General features: G+C 53.0%; 1 protein-coding gene across 1 annotated transcript in view; it reads right to left on the bottom strand.

The window, feature by feature from the left end:
- COL23A1 (collagen type XXIII alpha 1 chain) overlaps positions 1-17,519 on the bottom strand; it is a gene marked incomplete at its 5' end in the record, with an annotated part of 360,721 nt that overhangs the window by 21,084 nt on the left and 322,118 nt on the right. Inside the window, 3 exons of the mRNA XM_079917474.1 lie at positions 1,571-1,597; positions 2,961-2,987; positions 4,402-4,428. Of these exons, the coding sequence (XP_079773600.1) occupies positions 1,571-1,597; positions 2,961-2,987; positions 4,402-4,428 (81 nt within the window). The remainder of the gene's footprint in view (positions 1-1,570; positions 1,598-2,960; positions 2,988-4,401; positions 4,429-17,519) is intronic.

Raw genomic sequence — 17,519 nt, forward strand, 5'->3', positions numbered from 1 at the left:
GGTCACCCAACCAGAGTGGCAATAGTCGTGGGTCATTTCTGTCTCATTTTACACTGTGTTAGGAATCAGCTGAAGATACTCCGCCCACTGCTGCTCCTTTAATAGCTCAAGGGCTCAGGGTGGGAACCACTGGCCTGGAAGCTCCTTACCAAGGCAGAAAATGGGTGTAGATACTTGAGCAGGTTCTAGAAGAGGTTTAGGGTCTTCTCCTGAGTTACTTGGAATGAGGCTGGTCAGCCTCCTCCTCCTCCTCCTCCCACCAGGATCGGATGGCTGAGGTCTCCCCCGGGAACGTGGGGTGAGTCGAGGGGAATGTACACACCAGCAGCCCAGACTCCGCCAGTCTACCTTGAGGATTCGGCGATTGTACACGTGATGGTCTCTACTTATAAATCCTGGACTGAGCCTCGGGAAAACCATCTAGTTGGCAAAGAGGTGTGTGATGAGAAAGGCAGGAGGGTGATTTAGAAACGACCAGGCTATTTCTGGAGGCAAAGCCACTTAACCCCACCTGGAGAGAGGAAGCCTGGTCATTGGAAGTGGTGGAACACATTCTCCAAACATGGGTGCTATCCTTGCTCCCATCCCACGGGCTCCTCTTCAATGGGACCTTGCACTCCCCCAAGAGCTGGAGTCCATTTCTCCACCCTCTTGACTTGGGCGGGCCCTGTGACTGCTGTGACCAATAGAATGCAGTGGATGTGCTACTGTTTCTGTTCTGGAGGTAGCTCTTAACTGGTCTCGTGCCGCTTAGAATGCTGCTCTTGGGAAGCCCCTTTAGAAATGCCCCCACCAGCCTGGGGAAAGCCTGAGGTGCACAGAGATCCACGAGTGGGCATCCCCAGCTACGCTCCCCACGAAATTGCCAAGACCTGCTTTGTGGGGCCCAACCAGCAGAGGTCTCCACTCTGCTTCAGCCTCCGTTGAGGAGAACCCTGGTTCGGAACAAGGCACTTCTGGGTGCCTGGACTCAGGGGGCATGAAGGGCTAGAAGTGGGCTGGACAGAGACTCTGATCTACTGTTCCCACTTGGGGTGCCAGGTGCCCACTTTCCTGATTGCCATGAATCTTCACCTCAGTGGCTTGGGGTCAAGGATGTCGTCCCCATTCACAGTTGGAGAAACTGAGTCTCAGAGGGGAAGGTGACTCACTCCAGGTCACTCAGCTGGTAAGTGGCAGAGCTGAACTCTGGGCTCAGGGCTGCTGGCTACATCCACAGTCTTCCCTCTTCCTGGGTGCCAGCTGCCCTCAGGAAGATCAGTCTCCAGTCTGGGCCCAGTGCCAGCCCCACTGTCTGCCCATCTATGGTGATAAGGGTGACTGGATGTCTGCCAGAGAGTCCCTGTCTGTGCAGGGGACGGCAGCCTCGGCCAAATCAAGGTGCTTGGGGCTTCCACCCAGCGGATGTTGAAGTGAAAACAGGCAGCGAGATAGACCACGGGTGGGGAGGGGCTGCTTGCTCACTTTTTTCTGTGATAAGCATAGGGATCCAGAAGAATCGCTAGGTATACCTTATTATGATATGAAACAAACCATGTGGGATCAGGGGAGGGTCTTGCTCAGTTCTTACCCGGGGGCCAAAGTCTCCTGGTGCACCCTAGGAACAAAAAACAGGGTGATACATCACCACTACTTTTATTACTACTTCACACGTGTGGAGCATTTGCTCTGTGCTCAGTGCTTCATATACACAGTCTCACTTCATTCTAAGAAAAAAAACATAAAGGTTCTATGTCATCTCCATTTCCAATGAGGAAACTGAGGCACAGAGAGGCTAAGTAACTTCCTCAAGGTCACACAGCTAGTAGATCCAGGGCTTGGAGCCAGGTGGTCTGTTATCTATTGGCAGCCCCCAGACACAGCAGAGTGGAACCCCCGAACCTGGGAATAATGAGGGATGATAACTGATTTACTGTTTTAAGCCACCAAGTTTTGGGGCAGTATGCTATGTAGCAGTAGATGCCAAGACTTCAATTTCTCTCTGTTTTCAAAGCCTCTACCTTAATCATTTCTATGACTCGGTGGCATCAGCCAGAATCGGCAAGAAGGCAATCACTGTACCTGCCAACTGCACGAGTGTCTCATCATCTACAAAGAACATTCAGACGGTTACCTCACACAGTCTTCCCCATGAGAGGTTGGTTTTAATTTACAGATGGAGAAACTGAGGCCCAGAGAGCTGGGTAACTTGCCAAAGGCCACACAGTTGGTGGTGGAGCTGTAATGCAAACCTGAGGCTCTGAACACCAGATCCTGTGCCTTGCTCAGCCCTGAGGGTGGACCGGAACCCTGGCTGCCCTGACCTATGCGGGCCACATAGCAGTGGCGCAGCCCAGCCCAGCCCTGCCCTGCCCTGCCTTAGAAATGCCCTGTCGGTTCTACCACACCCAGGTCTGTTATGGCCTCTCCCTCCCCTGACTCCACTGTGGGACACACAGGTCTCCCCTCTCTCCTGCTCCCCTCCAAGTCACTTGGAGTTCCCAGCCCTCCAGGAGTCTGACTGTGACATTTAGTGCCAAATGTCAGGGAAGACCTTCTCACAAAGGGCTGCAAAGGGTTAGCTCTCTGCCATTTGTTTTCCTGGGGGGGTGTCCTCCCCACAAAGAATGCCATCAACAGTCAGTGTTCAATTCCACAGGCTCTTCTGGCACCTTCCCCTTTTCAGGATTGATTATTTTGGAAACTCATCATTCTGGGTAGACTGTGCTTTGAGTTTTGTTACACTCTGGTGCCAGGAGAACTCGGATTCAACCCTCCAGGTACTTTAAATTGTCAAATGTAAGCCTTGTAACCACTTTAGGAGGTAGGAACCACTAGCCCCACCTCACAGATGAGGAAAGTAAGGCTCCAGGAGGGGATGTAACTTGCCCAAGGTCACACTCTGGAGCTGGGGTTTGAAGGCAGATTTCTGGCCTCCTTTATCAGCCTACTGCATCTGGACAGCTTCCAGCATCACTTACCTTTTCTCCTTTGGGGCCTGGAAGTCCCTGGAGAAGGAAGATAGAGAAAGAACAGGAGTGAGTGAAGAGCACTAGGCTAGCCCCCTTCTATCTTCCCTGAGGCTTTGAGGGCAGAAGGGCCTGTGAGGCTGAGCAGAGCTGTGGGCAGCTGAGTGAAAAAACATACACGCCTATCAGCCTTTATGAGGGCTGCCTGTGCTGGCCCCAAGGAAGCTCTGAACCTCAGTGCTCACCACAAGGAGGACAGGAGACTGGGGTGGTCACTGGCATCCTCTCTGGACAGGGGCACATGTGCTAGTCATTTCCCCCAGAGAACAGAGCCCTCCCTGCTCAGCACCCATTGTGCCCAGGTACCAGTGAGGAGGTCACTGTCTTCACAGTCTGGGGGTGTGTGGATGTGGAGGTGGCTCCCTGCAGGCCATGATGGCTGCCATCACTCTCTGGCTGCAGGGAAATGTGTCTCTTTCAGTCTTGCCAAGTTACCAGGACTTCTAGGGAAGCTGGTCAGGCCACACACAAGGCACCAACTGTGGAGCTCAGAGACCCTGGGGTGGGGGCCAGGCTGCAGTGGGCCAGCTTGGGGTTCACACTCTTGGTCAGGGACCTCGATCACTGGCCTTCTTCCCAAAACATCCATGTTCCCTTCAGGTAGTGATGGATTCGCTCATTCACTCATCCATCTAGGTAGTGGGTTCTTTCTTCCCCTTTAATAATGCACTCATCATCAGTCAGCTCTTCAATCATTTGTTAATTCACTCACTTGTCTGCTCAACCATCATGCATTTATCCATCCACTAACTCATCTACTCTTCCATGCATCCAACTGTGTGTACAATTCATTACCTCATTTGACTCTTCTTCCATCCACCCATCCATTCATCCATCCATCTGTCCATCTGTTCATCAATCTATTCATCCATCTGTCCTTCCTTCCTTCCATCCATATCCAATTATTCATTTTATTATGCTGTCTCTGTGTGCATCTTATTCATTCTGCTAAAGATGCCAGTGGACCATATGCTTCTGGTCCAGGTGTTGAGAACTCTTCAGCCTGATGTCCACCATCTAAGTCTTCAGACTGTATGAGGGGATGCTTTGTGCCTGGGGTCTGCTGGGAGGGCCTTCTGTGTTTTGAGGGCTGACTGGGCACCAGGGACAGTGCTGTTCACAGTTCTTTGCATCCCCAGCATCCCTGTGGGGAGAATTAATATGCCTGTTTGACAAACAGAAGCCTCAGGCTGGGGAGGTGAAGAGGCCTCCTCAAGGTTGCACAGTCAGCAGGTGGTGGAGCTGGATTTAAACTCAAGTCTGATGGTCAAGTAGCTTCTCTCCATGCTAAACCAGGTTCTTAGTGGCCCTTCTCTCTGGCATCCATGGTAACTCCCAACCCCAGGGGCAGCCCCATCCCAGGACCACCTACAACTGCCCTGTTATCACTTACGGGCTTGCCATCCAGACCCAGTGGTCCCTGGAAAACGAGAAAGAGAGAGAGAGAGAGAGAGAGTGAGAGAGAGAGTGAGAGAGCACAGAGGTTACACACAGGAAAGGCATTTCTTCTGTGTTTTACGACCCAGAGGCACAATTGAGTGACAAGAGACCAAAGCCTGCCCCGAGCCCATGGTCTTGGGTACATTTCACGTGGACTCAGGGTGGGGGCATCTCTGTGCTGTTTGTTGCCCAGAATCCCCTCCTCTGATAACAGAGCCCGTTTCTTCTCCAAAGCCACCCCCATCCACCCCATAGGGTTTGGACATGTGACCATATTCCCTCGGCCAGGGTGAGTAGTTCAGGTATGAGTGTCATGCCTGGGACTTTGAATGGTGGAGCTTTAGAAGAAAAAGGATTCTTTTCTCCTGATGGGGCTAATCCTGGAGCTCCTGGGGGCACCACATGGCTTGAGAAAGAGCCAACAGAGAGGAAGGCAGAGCTGAGAGACAGAGAGAAAGGCACGCAAAGGGCCTGAAGCTGAAACTACCTCTGCATACTTCTTTCTGTTTGTCAGCGAATACATTTCTTTCCTTAAGCCAGTTTGAATTGAGTTTCTGTCACTTGTAACTTGTTAGGGACTGAATGTGTCCCCCCCAAATTCATATGTTGAAACCTAACCCCCAATGGGATAGTATGTGGAGGTGGGGCTTTTGGGAAGTGATTAGGTCATGAAGGTGGAGCCTTCATGAATGAGATTAGTGCCCTTATAAAAAGGACCCCAGAGAGCTCTCTAGCCCTCTCTCCCCACCATGTGAGAACACAGTGAGAAGTTGAAAGTCTGCAACCCAGAAGAGGGCCCTCACCAGAACCCGACTGTGCTGGCACTCTGATCTCAGACTTCCCAGCATCCAGAACTGAAGAGATAGATTTCTGTGGTTTATAAGCCATGCAGTCTATGGTACTTTCTTAGAGTAGCCTGAACTAAGACATAACAAGAAGAGTCTTGAAAGCTCTTTCAGCTCCCTGCACTGCTGTGGTCTTTGAAGGCAAAAGTCAAATAATACAAGGGTGGGTCTAGAGAGCTGGGGCCTCTCAGTGGTCTGGGAGTTTTGTGGTATCTTCAGACGGCTGGTGACCACTGCCCAAAAGCTCCCACTGTCCACCCACCTGACAAAGCCTCACTGGATTCTTCTATACCCTTGTGGAGGTGTAGAGGAATCCAATGGGGGCGCCATGGACTGGGTCCACCTGCCTGCTGGTTCCAGTGGTAAACAGCCAGTTTCCCTGGCTGGGTCTCCAGACTGCCCTGGCCGACAGCCATCTGCAGATTCCCCAGATGCTGTGAGAGCGACAGCTCCTTGGTGCCCTCACTCAAGGGCCTCACTCCAGGCAGGAAACCAGGGCAATTCTGAAAATTGGTCTCCTAAGTGCTTCTGGCCATTCCCTTCACATTTAGTTGAGGGTCTGGATGTCAGGGTGATGGCCTGGGGGCAGCTGGGGTCCCAGGAGAGGGGGAGTGGGGCCATTCCAAGGTCTTGGGGGCCCAGGCTCTGGGGGCTCCTGGTCAGGTGCAGTTTCGGTCCCCGCCATCTGCAGCTCATCAGAAGCTGTCCTAGCTGGCCTGTCTCCTTGGGCCAGCTCCTGGCTGTCCTGACCTGGATCCATATGAAAAGCCTTTTCCCTTTAGCAGTCCTCTAAAAGTAGGTCCTGCCCCTCATCTACCCCTCCATGCTCAGGCCCTGCTAGGCCTCCTCAGGGCCATGTCCCTCTGGGCATCTCTATGGGGGACCCCTCACCCTAGCCCTCTCAGCTGCCATAACACAGAGGGCCCAGTCCCATCCTGGGTCTCTTCTGGGGGCTATTGGTGGCCTCCACACTCTGCCTGAATCACAACAGAAGCCCTGTGTAAGGAAGGTGTTATCATACCCATCTTACAGAGGAGGAAACTGAGGCCCAGTGAGGGGAAGGCCTTGTCCCAGGCCATGCAGCCAGAAGAAGTGGGGGCTGGAGCCGACATGGCAGGCACTTCAGTTCTGTGTCCACACTACACTCAAGCCACGGCAGTGGTCTTGCCTGGCCTCTGGCCACTCTCCCCTCTTGTCTGCCCTTGCATGCTTCTGTTCAAACCTTCCCTGCTCTGTCCCATTGCCCACTGGATCTCGCCTGTCCACGGGCCCCCAGTCACCTTGTCCAGTGTGGTTGCCACTGCAGACTCTGTGCCCAGGCCCTGCATGTGTCTGTCCATCCTGCTGACCTGAGCCCAAACACAGTGCAAACTTTGCCCCTCTCTATTCTGCATGGATTAAAAAAAGCCATAATGCAGATGGAAATTAAAAAGAGACTAAGATGCAGTTTAGAACTAAGTAAAGCTCCTTCCTTTTCAAGAAGTAACAAGTGTTGGTGAGGATGTGGAGAAAAAGGAAGCCCTGTGTGCTACTGGTGGGAATGTAAATTGTGCAGCCACTATGGAAAACAGTATGGAGGTTCCTCAAATAATAAAGCCACCTTATGATCTAGCAATTCCACTTCAGGGTATTTATTCAAAGAAAATGAAAACAGTAATTTGAAAAGATATCTGTACCCCCACTGTAGCATTATTTACAATAGCCAAGACATAGAAACAACCTAAGTGTCCATCGATGGATGAATGGATAAAGAAGATGTGGTACACACACACACACACACACTGGAATACTATTCAGCCATAAAAAAGAATGAAATCTTGCCTTTTGCAACAACATGGATGGAACTTGAGGTGCATTATGCTAAGTAAAAATGTCAGGCAGAGAAAGACAAATACCACATGATCTCACTTATATGTGGAATCTAAAACAAAACAACAGCAAAAAAACCCACGCTCCTAGATACAGAGAACAGATTAGAGGTTGCCAGAAGGAAGGGGGCATGGGTGTGGGTGTGGGTGTGGGTGAAATGGATGAAGGGGTCAAAAGGTACAACATTCTAGTTACAAGAGTTCTAGGGATGTAATGTACAGCAATGAGGACTCTAGTTTACACTACTGTATTGTATACTTGAAAGTTGCTAAGAGAGTAGATCTTAAAAGTCCTCATCACAAGAAACTAAACAAAACAAACAAAAAAGGAGACTAAGGTGCAGCTTAGAACTAAATAAAGCTCTTTTCTTCATATGTCAGGAGGGAGAACACAGCAGGCCTCACTGCTAAGTCACCAGCAGCAGCTGCGACATGAGCAGGCCTTGGAACTGGACAGCGTGATGAGTCCAAGGTGTCCCTGATAAAGGCCAGAGCAGGATTTGCTTTGGACTTGGCTCTGCATCCCTCACAGGGTTTGCCCTTGCCACAGCCCTGGGAGACAGGTGCCATGCCCCCTCCTGCAGATGAAGAAGCTGAGTCAGTGGGATTGTCCAAGGGCTTGAAATAGGTTCCACTCTCTATGGAGTGCTCCCTCTTCTGCAGCACAGGGTAGTGGGGGTGACAGATGGCTGTCCAGGGAACCTAGGAAGAAGGTTCATAGGCTTTGCCTTCTTTCCAGGATTCCTGGTACATCTGTCTCCCTCACTGAGCAGACCCTTCCTGGGCAAGGGCTCCCTGGACCCTCTTTCACTTTGACCCTCTGCCAGGGCCAGTTCCAGCTGATGTGAAGCATGCAGCGCCATGGTGCCCTGCTTTTCTAGAAGTGTCCACTGCAGAAGGGAGCCTGGGGATGTTGCCTTGGCTTTGACTCCAGAGGGGAAAAAATCAGTGCCACCAGCTGTCTCTGAGAGCGTTAGACCTCAGCTGCCCCTTCCTGAGAGTGAATCCTGCCTTCCAGGCAGGATGCTCCCCTCTGCCAACTCCAAGACTGTCCTCGATGGCACATTGATGGTGCAGCCTTGGTCCCCTACTTTCTCGTTTGTGAGAAGCCCTGTAAGTGGCAGAAAACCAAGTTTCCCACCCAGGGCCCTGCCTGTATTTGGGATCACAGAGCCCTTGCTCCAGGTCTTGGAGTTTTAAAAACATGAATCAAATCTGTAGTTTCTGAATAATGGCAAGAAGGGGCATTAAGAGCAGCAATCTTGGAAACGCCCATCGCAGGGCTGAAGGAAAGTCACCTCGAATTCCCTGGGAACCCAAGATTGGAGCTGTATGTGGCTAGATATGATGCCAAGAAGATTCCCTTGGCAAACACAGAATGCCCACGTGCAAATGTTTAGAGACCAGAGGGTGCTGGCCCAGCCTTGTGGGTGGAGCTGACCCACAGCCATGGCCTTAGTCTGAGGAGGTGGCTCTGGGCTCACCTCTGGTGACACCTAGGCAAGAAGGCTGTGCCCAGGCCCTTGAATTCTCTCTCTGGGGAAACAGCTGACCCTTGGAGAGGCTGACAGGTGACCAGTGGTGACTGGGAGTCACTGAAGAGGGGACTCACAGAAGGGTTGGGTGGAGGGGGAAACAACCTGGCTTTGGAGTCAGATGGACCTGCCTAGCTCTGGGGCATGATTCTGACCCCTCTTATCCTGGGGGAGGTTGGGCCCTGGGCTGTGAACCTTAGAGGACGGGCCCTGCCTCTACATACTGCCTTTCCCAAACAGGTGTCCAAGGAACAGTGTCTTGCAGGGTGTAACAGGCTTGCCTGGGGAAGGGAATACTATGGTCAAATAAGGGGTTACACCCTATGAAATAGGTTTCTTTCCTGCAAGATTTGCCTGAGCCATCATCCTGCTTGTGGGTCTCCCGGAGGGCAATGTTCCCAGCCTCACTGGACTCTCTCATCTCAGGGCCTGGCTGAGTCTTAGCAAAGCAACTCTGATGGCAGGCTGTGTGGACCATCTATGAACCAGGTGTTTCCATGTGTTGGAGGGAGGCCCAAGCCTGGCTCTGGGTGCTCTCAGAGGAGGGAAGGGTCAGGGGCTGGTCAGATGGGAGCCAAGGACAAACATGGGGTGGGTACAGTAGTCAGGCTGGACCAAGGCAGGGCAAGGTCTAGGCTGAGTGCCCCAGCAGCTGACAAGCTGGTTCTGGGAAGCCAGGCCATCTGGACGAGCAGAGCCCCAGATTGGGTGGAGGTATGGCCTTGGTGGCATGGGGTCTTATTCCATCAAGGCAGCCCTCCCCTTCCTCGACCATCAGCCGCTCCAGCTGCTCCTCCCCCTGGGTCGCCTACCAGAGGAGCGGAAGGAACGACACTGGGCAGCCCATGGAGTGAGGGCAGGGCTTGGGCCTTCCCTGGGTTCAGATCCCCTCTCTGAGCCTCAGCTTCCACAGAATGGGTGATCCTGAGAGTCAGATGCCACAGCACTATGCCTGGAGGTGCTCGGTTCCTGCCGGCTGCCTCCCCTGCCTGATCAAAGCTGTGGAATTCACCAGAGGTTTTCATCCCCTTCTGCCCTCCACAGAGCCCCACAGCTGTTTACAAGCCTGGGTTCTGCTTTAAATCACTCCTCCCTGGTGCAGATCAGCTGAGCTCCAGGATGCTTTCGGATGTGTGGAAGCAAACAAAACCCTGTGGTGCGCTGAATCGCATGCCAGGAGGACAGAGCCCCCGTGCTGGCCCATGCCCCTTGCCTCGCTCAGGGACCCGAGCAGCCCAGAGCCTCGGTTTCCTCAGCCATAAAATGGAGGTCTTATCCTTCTCTCAAATGACAAGTTCAACATGGGTCCCAGGTTAGTCTCCTTTGTCTCCTCTTTCAGACCAACCCAAGTCATGAGACCCTACAGGGAAGTGGACACAGAGGTAGAGTCTGCACTGGCTCTCGGGTGGGCAGTGCTGGGGAGGGACCTTTGTGTGGCCTTCCTAGTGGCTGGCAATGGGACGCCAGGCTGTGCCACTGCTGTCATCTCTTACCTTCATGGGTTTGCTCCCTCCCTCCGTCACCCTATTGGTTATTTCCTAAGCAGGGTTCCATGGAGCCATCTTATGAGAAATATTAACTATGGCAAAAGAGGGGAGGTTTCTTGGGGAAGTAAGTATGGGCCATGGAGTATGCCGACTCCATCACTGGAGCTTCTCAATGTTCATCAGGGAACAAAGCCTCGGAGGAACCCTGAGGCAATGAAGTTGTGTCAACCATTTCCTCTGCACAGGGCTGGCTGGTTCTGTTCCTCCCTGTCAGCTATGGCTCAGCCCTCCCAATTGGCAAGAGTATCTGTTGAACTGAAGTAAATCAGTACACTGGTTCTGTTTAGACGGAGACAGGAGTAAATGCTCAGACTGGCCGGAGCTGGGTGACTATCTTGTTTTCTGTTTGTAATTAATGCTGACAGCTCCCCTTGGGGAATGGAGCCCTCCAATGCACCAGAACAGGGCCCCTGGATGAGGGGGCTTACCAGGATTATCGGTCCAGGGCCCAGTAATTATGGCCCAGATGTTGACAATTCATCAAATTACAAGGCTGTTGGGGCCTGGGGTCCCAGCCTGGGACGTGCACATTCCTGTGCAAAGGCTGTCTCATTAGGGCTGTCCAGTGGGCAAGGGGGTGGGTGGGAAGCCCCCTTGGGCAGGTCAGCACCATGCGGTTCTGATTTCTCAGGCCAGGCTGTTTGCACACACATGGGCCACAGCAAGACTGTCCGGGCTTAGCAATTTCCCAGACTTGGATTCCACCGTAGGGTAAGGGAAGAAAGGACCCCCAATTTTTACGCCCAGCCTGGCTGCAGCTCGTGCCTTGGTGGTGGCACAGGGTTCCTCCTGGGGATCCCCTTCCTGGGAGCTGGGGCCCTCTGTAGAGTGGGCTCTGCAGTCACCTACTGCATCTAACTCATAGCAAGCTGTGAGGGCTTTAGCTTGGTGGGGACCTAGGAGCCTGCTGAGGTCAGAGCCCTGCCCTTCACTTGCTCCTTGGCCTGCCCACGCTGCCCCCTTCCACTCCTCGTCTGTACAGGAGAGGGCAGGGCTGGCCTGGAGCCAGGTTTGGTTTGGTCCATGCACTTAAAAAAAAAAAAAGCAAAACTAACCGAATTAGTTGCAACATTTAAAAATTGTGACATTTCACATAAACATCTGGAGTATGGACTTTCCTTGAAAAGTTGAAGATCTTGCACCCTGGGTCCACGTGCTTGGCAATACCTGCTGGGTCAAGTGTTCCTTTAGCTGGGCACTGCCCCAGGGCTACAGGCTCCACCCCACCCTAGTGCCTCACACCTGGCCAGCTATCCTGCTGAGGTGACCTGCCAGCTCTGTAGGGGCATCTGGGTTTGTAACCCTTGGCCTAGAAAATCTCTAGGTCCCTTTAGGTCTATGATTCTGTGAGGCCAGAAAGCCAGTTGGCTTCTATTTTGCAGAGAGGGCATGCTCAGTGAATATCTTGCATATGCACTGGAAGCAATTACACGTATGTCCGTTATACATCGTGGCTAGAAGAGATGGTGCTATGCCTTTGAATTGATCCCAAACTACCTGCTTAAATTACATTTGCCTGTTACATGATTACCCTGTTAGGTATCATGAAAAATTGTTCCAGGGTGGGGTGAAGGGTAGTGATGGACCTGACTCCCATTGGGTGTGGGAGGATGGAAGCTGGATCAGTGAATGGAGCTTGCCTGCTGAGAGCTGCCTCTAGCCTGGTATCTCCAGCTCAGGCACATGGGGCTGGTCTGATGGAAGGCAATGGAAATAGCAGACAGGCTGAGGCACCCATTTTGGTGGCAGCCTCTGCTAGGGTGAAGATCTAGCAGGATGGATCAGAAGGGTGACGGTCCCATTGTGGCTGGAACTACATGATGGAGGCAGTCTAAAGGGGAGTGGCCTGCCTAGGACAGCCCAGCTCAGGCGGTGGGACTGAGACACAGCATTACCAAGACACCAGGGGACAGAGTGACTGAGAGAACTCATAACAGACACAGAGGCGACAGCGGGTGCTCTGCAGGGACCCCTGATGCCCCAGGCCACACTCCTGATCTGCCCTTTTGCCCTGAGCCTTAGTCTGTGGGTCCACTCGCCTGCTTCCTCCCATCCTCACTCATGTTTGAATTTCCAGCCTCTCTGAAACCCTGGGCTTTGGGGTAGGCCCTGTTTGGTTTCCATGGATGACACAATTGTCACCCACTGTTCATGGATTGGTTGGAATCCTTAAGAATCCAAAGATTTTGTATAAAACTTGTATTTCTAGCTTCTCTCTTTTTTTTAAAAATAAACTTATGTCTTCCTTCCTCCCTCCCTCCTTCCCTCCCTCCCTCCCTCCCTTCCTCCTTCCTTCCTTCCTTCCAGGCTGCGTTGGGTCTTTGTTGCAGTGAGCAGGCTTCTCATTGCAGTGGCTCCTCTCGTGGAGCACGGGCTCTAGGTGCACGGGTTTCAGTAGTTGTGGCACGTGGGCTCAGTAGTTGTGGCTCGCGGGCTCTAGAGCACAGGCTCAGTAGTTGTGCACATGGGCTTAGTTGCTCCGTGGCATGTGGGATCTTCCCAGACCAGGGATAGAACCTGTGTCCCCTGCCTTGGCAGGCGGATTCTTAACCACTGCACCACCAGGGAAGTCCCTCCAGCTTCTCTTGATATGTTAGGAGATGTGGTAATGATCGACCTGCTTGGGCTGAGCTGCAGCACCCCCTTTAGATGGGGCATGTATCCCCCCAGTTCATCCCAAGCCCAACTTTTCCTTACACTCTCCTGCACCCAGCCAGTTTCCCCTATTTCTTCACCTGGCTGGCCCCTGCAATGTATCAATGAGCTTGTGAGCCTGCAATTCTAGCTCTGAACCATCTCTCCAAACCACGTCCACATCCAGTCCCCCACTCACCCCTGCCTAGGACTTGGCCTCTCTTCTGGACCAGTCTCCACCAGCCTCCCTGCCTCCTATCCCCACATGCCCATCCTTCCTACACAGTGAAGGAGCGGGGGTCATTCTGATTGTTTTGTTTTTACCCGGCAGACCTTGGAGTGAACTGCTTAACTTCCCTGGAGCCTGTTTCCTCCTCTGGAGAGTGGGTGTGGTGTGGATGGAATGGTTTCCTATAGATGACAGTGCCCAGCCTGGAGCTTGGCACACAAACGGGTTGAATGAGTGTGACTGTAATGTGCTGGGCCAGTTTTGGAGTAAGAATCCAGGAAAAGGGGTGGAACTAAAAGACATACACATTTGCCTTCTCATCTGGATGTCACTGACCCTGAGCACAGCCCTGTTAGGCAGGTGCCATTATTACCTCCATTCCACAGATGAAGAAACTGAAGCTTGGGGAGGCCAGGCATGGCCATCTTGGCCTGGGCATAAGCCTAAATCTCCTGCCTAAACCCCGCACGCTTCCCACCTCACCATCCCTCTCTGGCTTCATCTAATGAGCACCTAATACAGCCTCACCCCCACCCTCAGGGCAGAGCCGCAGTGCCCCTTGGCCTGACATTCAAGGACCCCTCCTCTGCCTCCATGGTCCTCCTTCCAGACTCACGTGTTACCTCTGAGAAGTCTTCCTCAACTCCCCCTCATCCCACATAGTTCCTCCGTTACTGACCCTCTACTCTGTCTTCCCAATGCCTCCCCTCCCCACTGTGACTGTCCCCGAGGCTCCAGTGCCCACTAGAGGCCTGGCTCTGAGGGATGTCTGTGAATCTTTGAAGTACCCCCTTCCCCGGCTGGGCTCGTGCCACCCTGTCCCACTGAGTTTGGGTCTAAGTAGCCCAAAAGGGAGGACCCATTAGTGGAAGAACCCGCTCTTGTACGGAAGATGACCCACTGGGGCCAACCTCTCCCTAGATGTCCCTCCTGAAAGATGGGTATGCAGCCCTGGCTTGTATACCTCCAATGACGGGGAACTCACTGCTTCCTGGGCAGCCTGATAGGTTTGCAAAGTTTTTGTTTAAGCCTGGACCTTCCCAGGTTGGATGCTACTGCAAGTTCCCTCCACCCTGTGGTCCCTTAGGGAGGCAACCACTTGCTCAATGAAGCTGGGTACTCCATGGCTGCTGGCCCCTGACCCCACTCTCCTGTTCCCTCCCAGCCAGGCCTGTCTTGGGTGTACCCTCTCTCTGGACATTCCCCCAAAGCTCCCATTTGTCAGCCCCTACTTGGCCTTCCGACCTCGGCTCACACCTCCCTTCCTGGGAGTCGGTACCCCGACTCCCACCAGGCCAGGCTCAGGTCAAATACACTCACAGCAACCTGTTGTTCCTTCCTGGCCCTGAATTTTTTTTTTTTTTTTTTTTGGCTGTACGCGGGCCTCTCACTGTTGTGGCCTCTCCCGTTCCGGACCACAGGCTCCGGACGCGCAGTCTCAGCGGCCATGGCTCACGGGCCCAGCCGCTCCGCGGCATGTGGGATCTTCCCAGACCGGGGCACGAACCCGTGTCCCCTGCATCAGCAGGCGGACTCCCAACCACTGCACCACCAGGGAAGCCCTGGCCCTGAATTTTGATTCTCTCTCCCACTCAATCACAGCCTCCACGGGGGGAGGGACTCCAGATGTATTTCTCACTAATTGTATCCCAAATGCCAAACAAAGTGCCTCATACATAGTGAGAACACAGTAAATATTTGTTGAGTGAACCAGCTGTCAAGGGAACTCTTCTATGAATGAATGTCCAGTTTCCTACTGATGCCTGTGCCTGGCCTGGGAGCACCAGAGGGCACTCTTGACCTGTTGACGGCTGTCATAGGCACCCGCTGACTCCTGCCCTCTGGGCCACATCCTGGGAGCTGGGCACTGGGGACACTCAAGGGCTCCCCCTGCTGGGGTCAGTGATCATCACGGTGGCAAGAACTGTCACTGAACCCAGCCTGTATGTCCAGTGTTAGGGCTCTCATGGAGTCAATTACCTGGCTCCCCCAATGGCTGAAGAGGGGTTAGGGACATGCCTGAGATCACATGGTCTGCGGAGCCCCACAGCCCACTCTTTCTTCACTGCATGGGCAGGACAGGGGGCCAATCCCTGATTTCAGGAGGAGCTGGGTGGACCAGCTTCATACCCCAAATAACTGCTTTCTCTCAAATCTATTTACTTGGAAGACCTGAGTTTGTCCCAGTGGCTTAGTGCAGGTCTGTGAACATGTTCTTCCTGTGGGGGGGGGGTGAGGGTGCTTTGCTGCCTGGGGGAAGTGGGAAGAGGGGCCAGCAAAGATGTTGTCACAGTCACACCTGCAAAGGGCAGGACCAACTTCTGCTGGCCCTTCATGGCCTGTCCCTGCTGATAGCAATCCCAGAGCTGGATGTGGGAAGATGGCACCTCCCTCGGAGCTTTGTATCTGGGGCTGGGGGCTCCCGGGCCACTGCCAGGATGATGCAAAAGGCTGCCGAGGGTAAGCAGGGCATCTGGGAACCGGGGGCAGGAGCAGCAGCTCAGCCCTCTGGTTCTTTGGTTGCCCCACATGTGACACTTGAGGGACATGGGATAAAGCATGGGCCCAAGGCAAGGAGCCTGGGTGAAGGAGCACCTGTCCTGGGCTTTCGAGGGACCCTGGGGAGGAGGGAGGAAAGGTCAGCACGGTGGCCTTTCCCTGGGGCCCGGCTGTGGCTCCCCAAGGTTCCAATCTGGGGGCCATTAGTGGGGCTTGGAAAATCTGCTTTCATCCCTTCCCTGCTCCACCCAGAATCTGGGGAGATGGGGAGAAGCACTGCAAGGCTCAGATGAAAATGAGATGTAGGATGTTGAAATCTAAAAACAGATGAATTTGGGATATTACAGATGAATCATTTAACTAATTATATTATTACAATCAAAGCTGTTTTTGAACTATGAGAGTGCAAAACAGCATATGAATGTGTGGTGCCCTGTGGTCCTTTTTTGTTCACTTGATTAACTCCAAACAGTCTGAGTTATTCATTGCAAAACTGGTCCCAGGCAGAGGCCCTGTCTCATATCCCACATTTCTGCTCAGAGCTTATGCTGTCCCCCAGGGCCTAGGCTGTCGATGCCCCCATGACTGATTCTGGAGACGACGTGCAGCTCTGCCTGGCCCCCGCCCCGCCCCAGATAGGTGGTGCTTGGGGAACTGGGTGCTGCCAAGCATGAGGAGTTCTGGCTCTGGTCCCTCACCTGTCAGAGCCAGCCTGCAACTCCCGCCAGCCCTCATTTCTCCAGTCTGCCCCTTTTACTCCATCCTTACTGGGACATTCTTATTTCAGTGCCTGATATTATTGTAGCTGCCTTCTACCTGGACCCCCTTCCTCCAGTCTCTGCCCTGTAGCCAGGGAGGCCTTTCCAATATACACTTCTGCCCACACCCCTCTGGGTGGGTGGGGGCCCCTCACTCAACATCATCTTCCCGCCTTTCCCTGCCCTCCCTCAGAGTCACTGTCCACTGGCACATGGGACCACATCTCACCCCCTGCCGTTTACATTGTGCCTGTGCTGGTGCTGCATGGAACGCCTCCTTACCTTGTCTTCGTGCCAAACTCCTACTCATCCCTCAAGACATGCCCCAACTGTCCCTCTTCTATGAAGCCTCCCCTTGTCCCAGGCAGAGTTAGCTTCTCCTTCCTCTGTGGGGTCCGAGGCCCTGTCTGGATGCATTACAGGCTTACCCACTGTGCCATAAATGTCTCTGTGTGGGAAGGTCTAGGGAGTCTTCAGGGGGAAGCCAGGCCCCATGTGCTTGTCACTGTGAGATCTGGAAAAGTGGCATGGCCACTCTAAGCTTCAGTTTTTCAGTCCACAAAATGGGCACAAATCATCATGTCCAGGGATATGATGTACTTTGAAACTGTGAAAAGCTGCACAGATCCAATCCCTAATGTTTTCATCCAGGCCAAGCTTCACACTGCAAATGTGGACAGAAGGGCTAAGTGACTGCCTACCAGCAGGGGTGGAAAGGGACTTGATCATGGCTGTGGTCTCTTTGCTTCACTCAGCTGCTCCTGGCCAGGGAAACGGAATTGGACATTTCACCACGAGGGGGACGCTAATTTCTAATAATCGCTATGATACAGACACATGGATGAGGAATAGGAAAGAAGGTGGAATGAAGAAATTTTCTTCTTCATCTAAGTTAGAACTGGTTTTCTGTTTTTGTTTGTTTGTTTGATTTTTTAATGGAAAGCAGGAAAGGGTCTTAACAATTTGATAATGGGGGTGGAATGGGGAGAGAGCTCCAGGGCCAGATAAAAATAGGGATGAGGAAGAGAAACAGAAAATTCACCCCAAATAATCTGTTTCGCTGGGTGGTGAGAGGAGAAAGACCCTTCTGCCAATGCACAGACAGTCTGAGCCCTGGTCTGCTGCCACAACCTGCTTACTGATAGGGTGGCTGGTG

The sequence above is a fragment of the Stenella coeruleoalba genome (genome assembly GCF_951394435.1).
Source record: "Stenella coeruleoalba genome assembly, chromosome: 3".
Classification (NCBI taxonomy): Eukaryota; Metazoa; Chordata; class Mammalia; order Artiodactyla; family Delphinidae; genus Stenella; species Stenella coeruleoalba.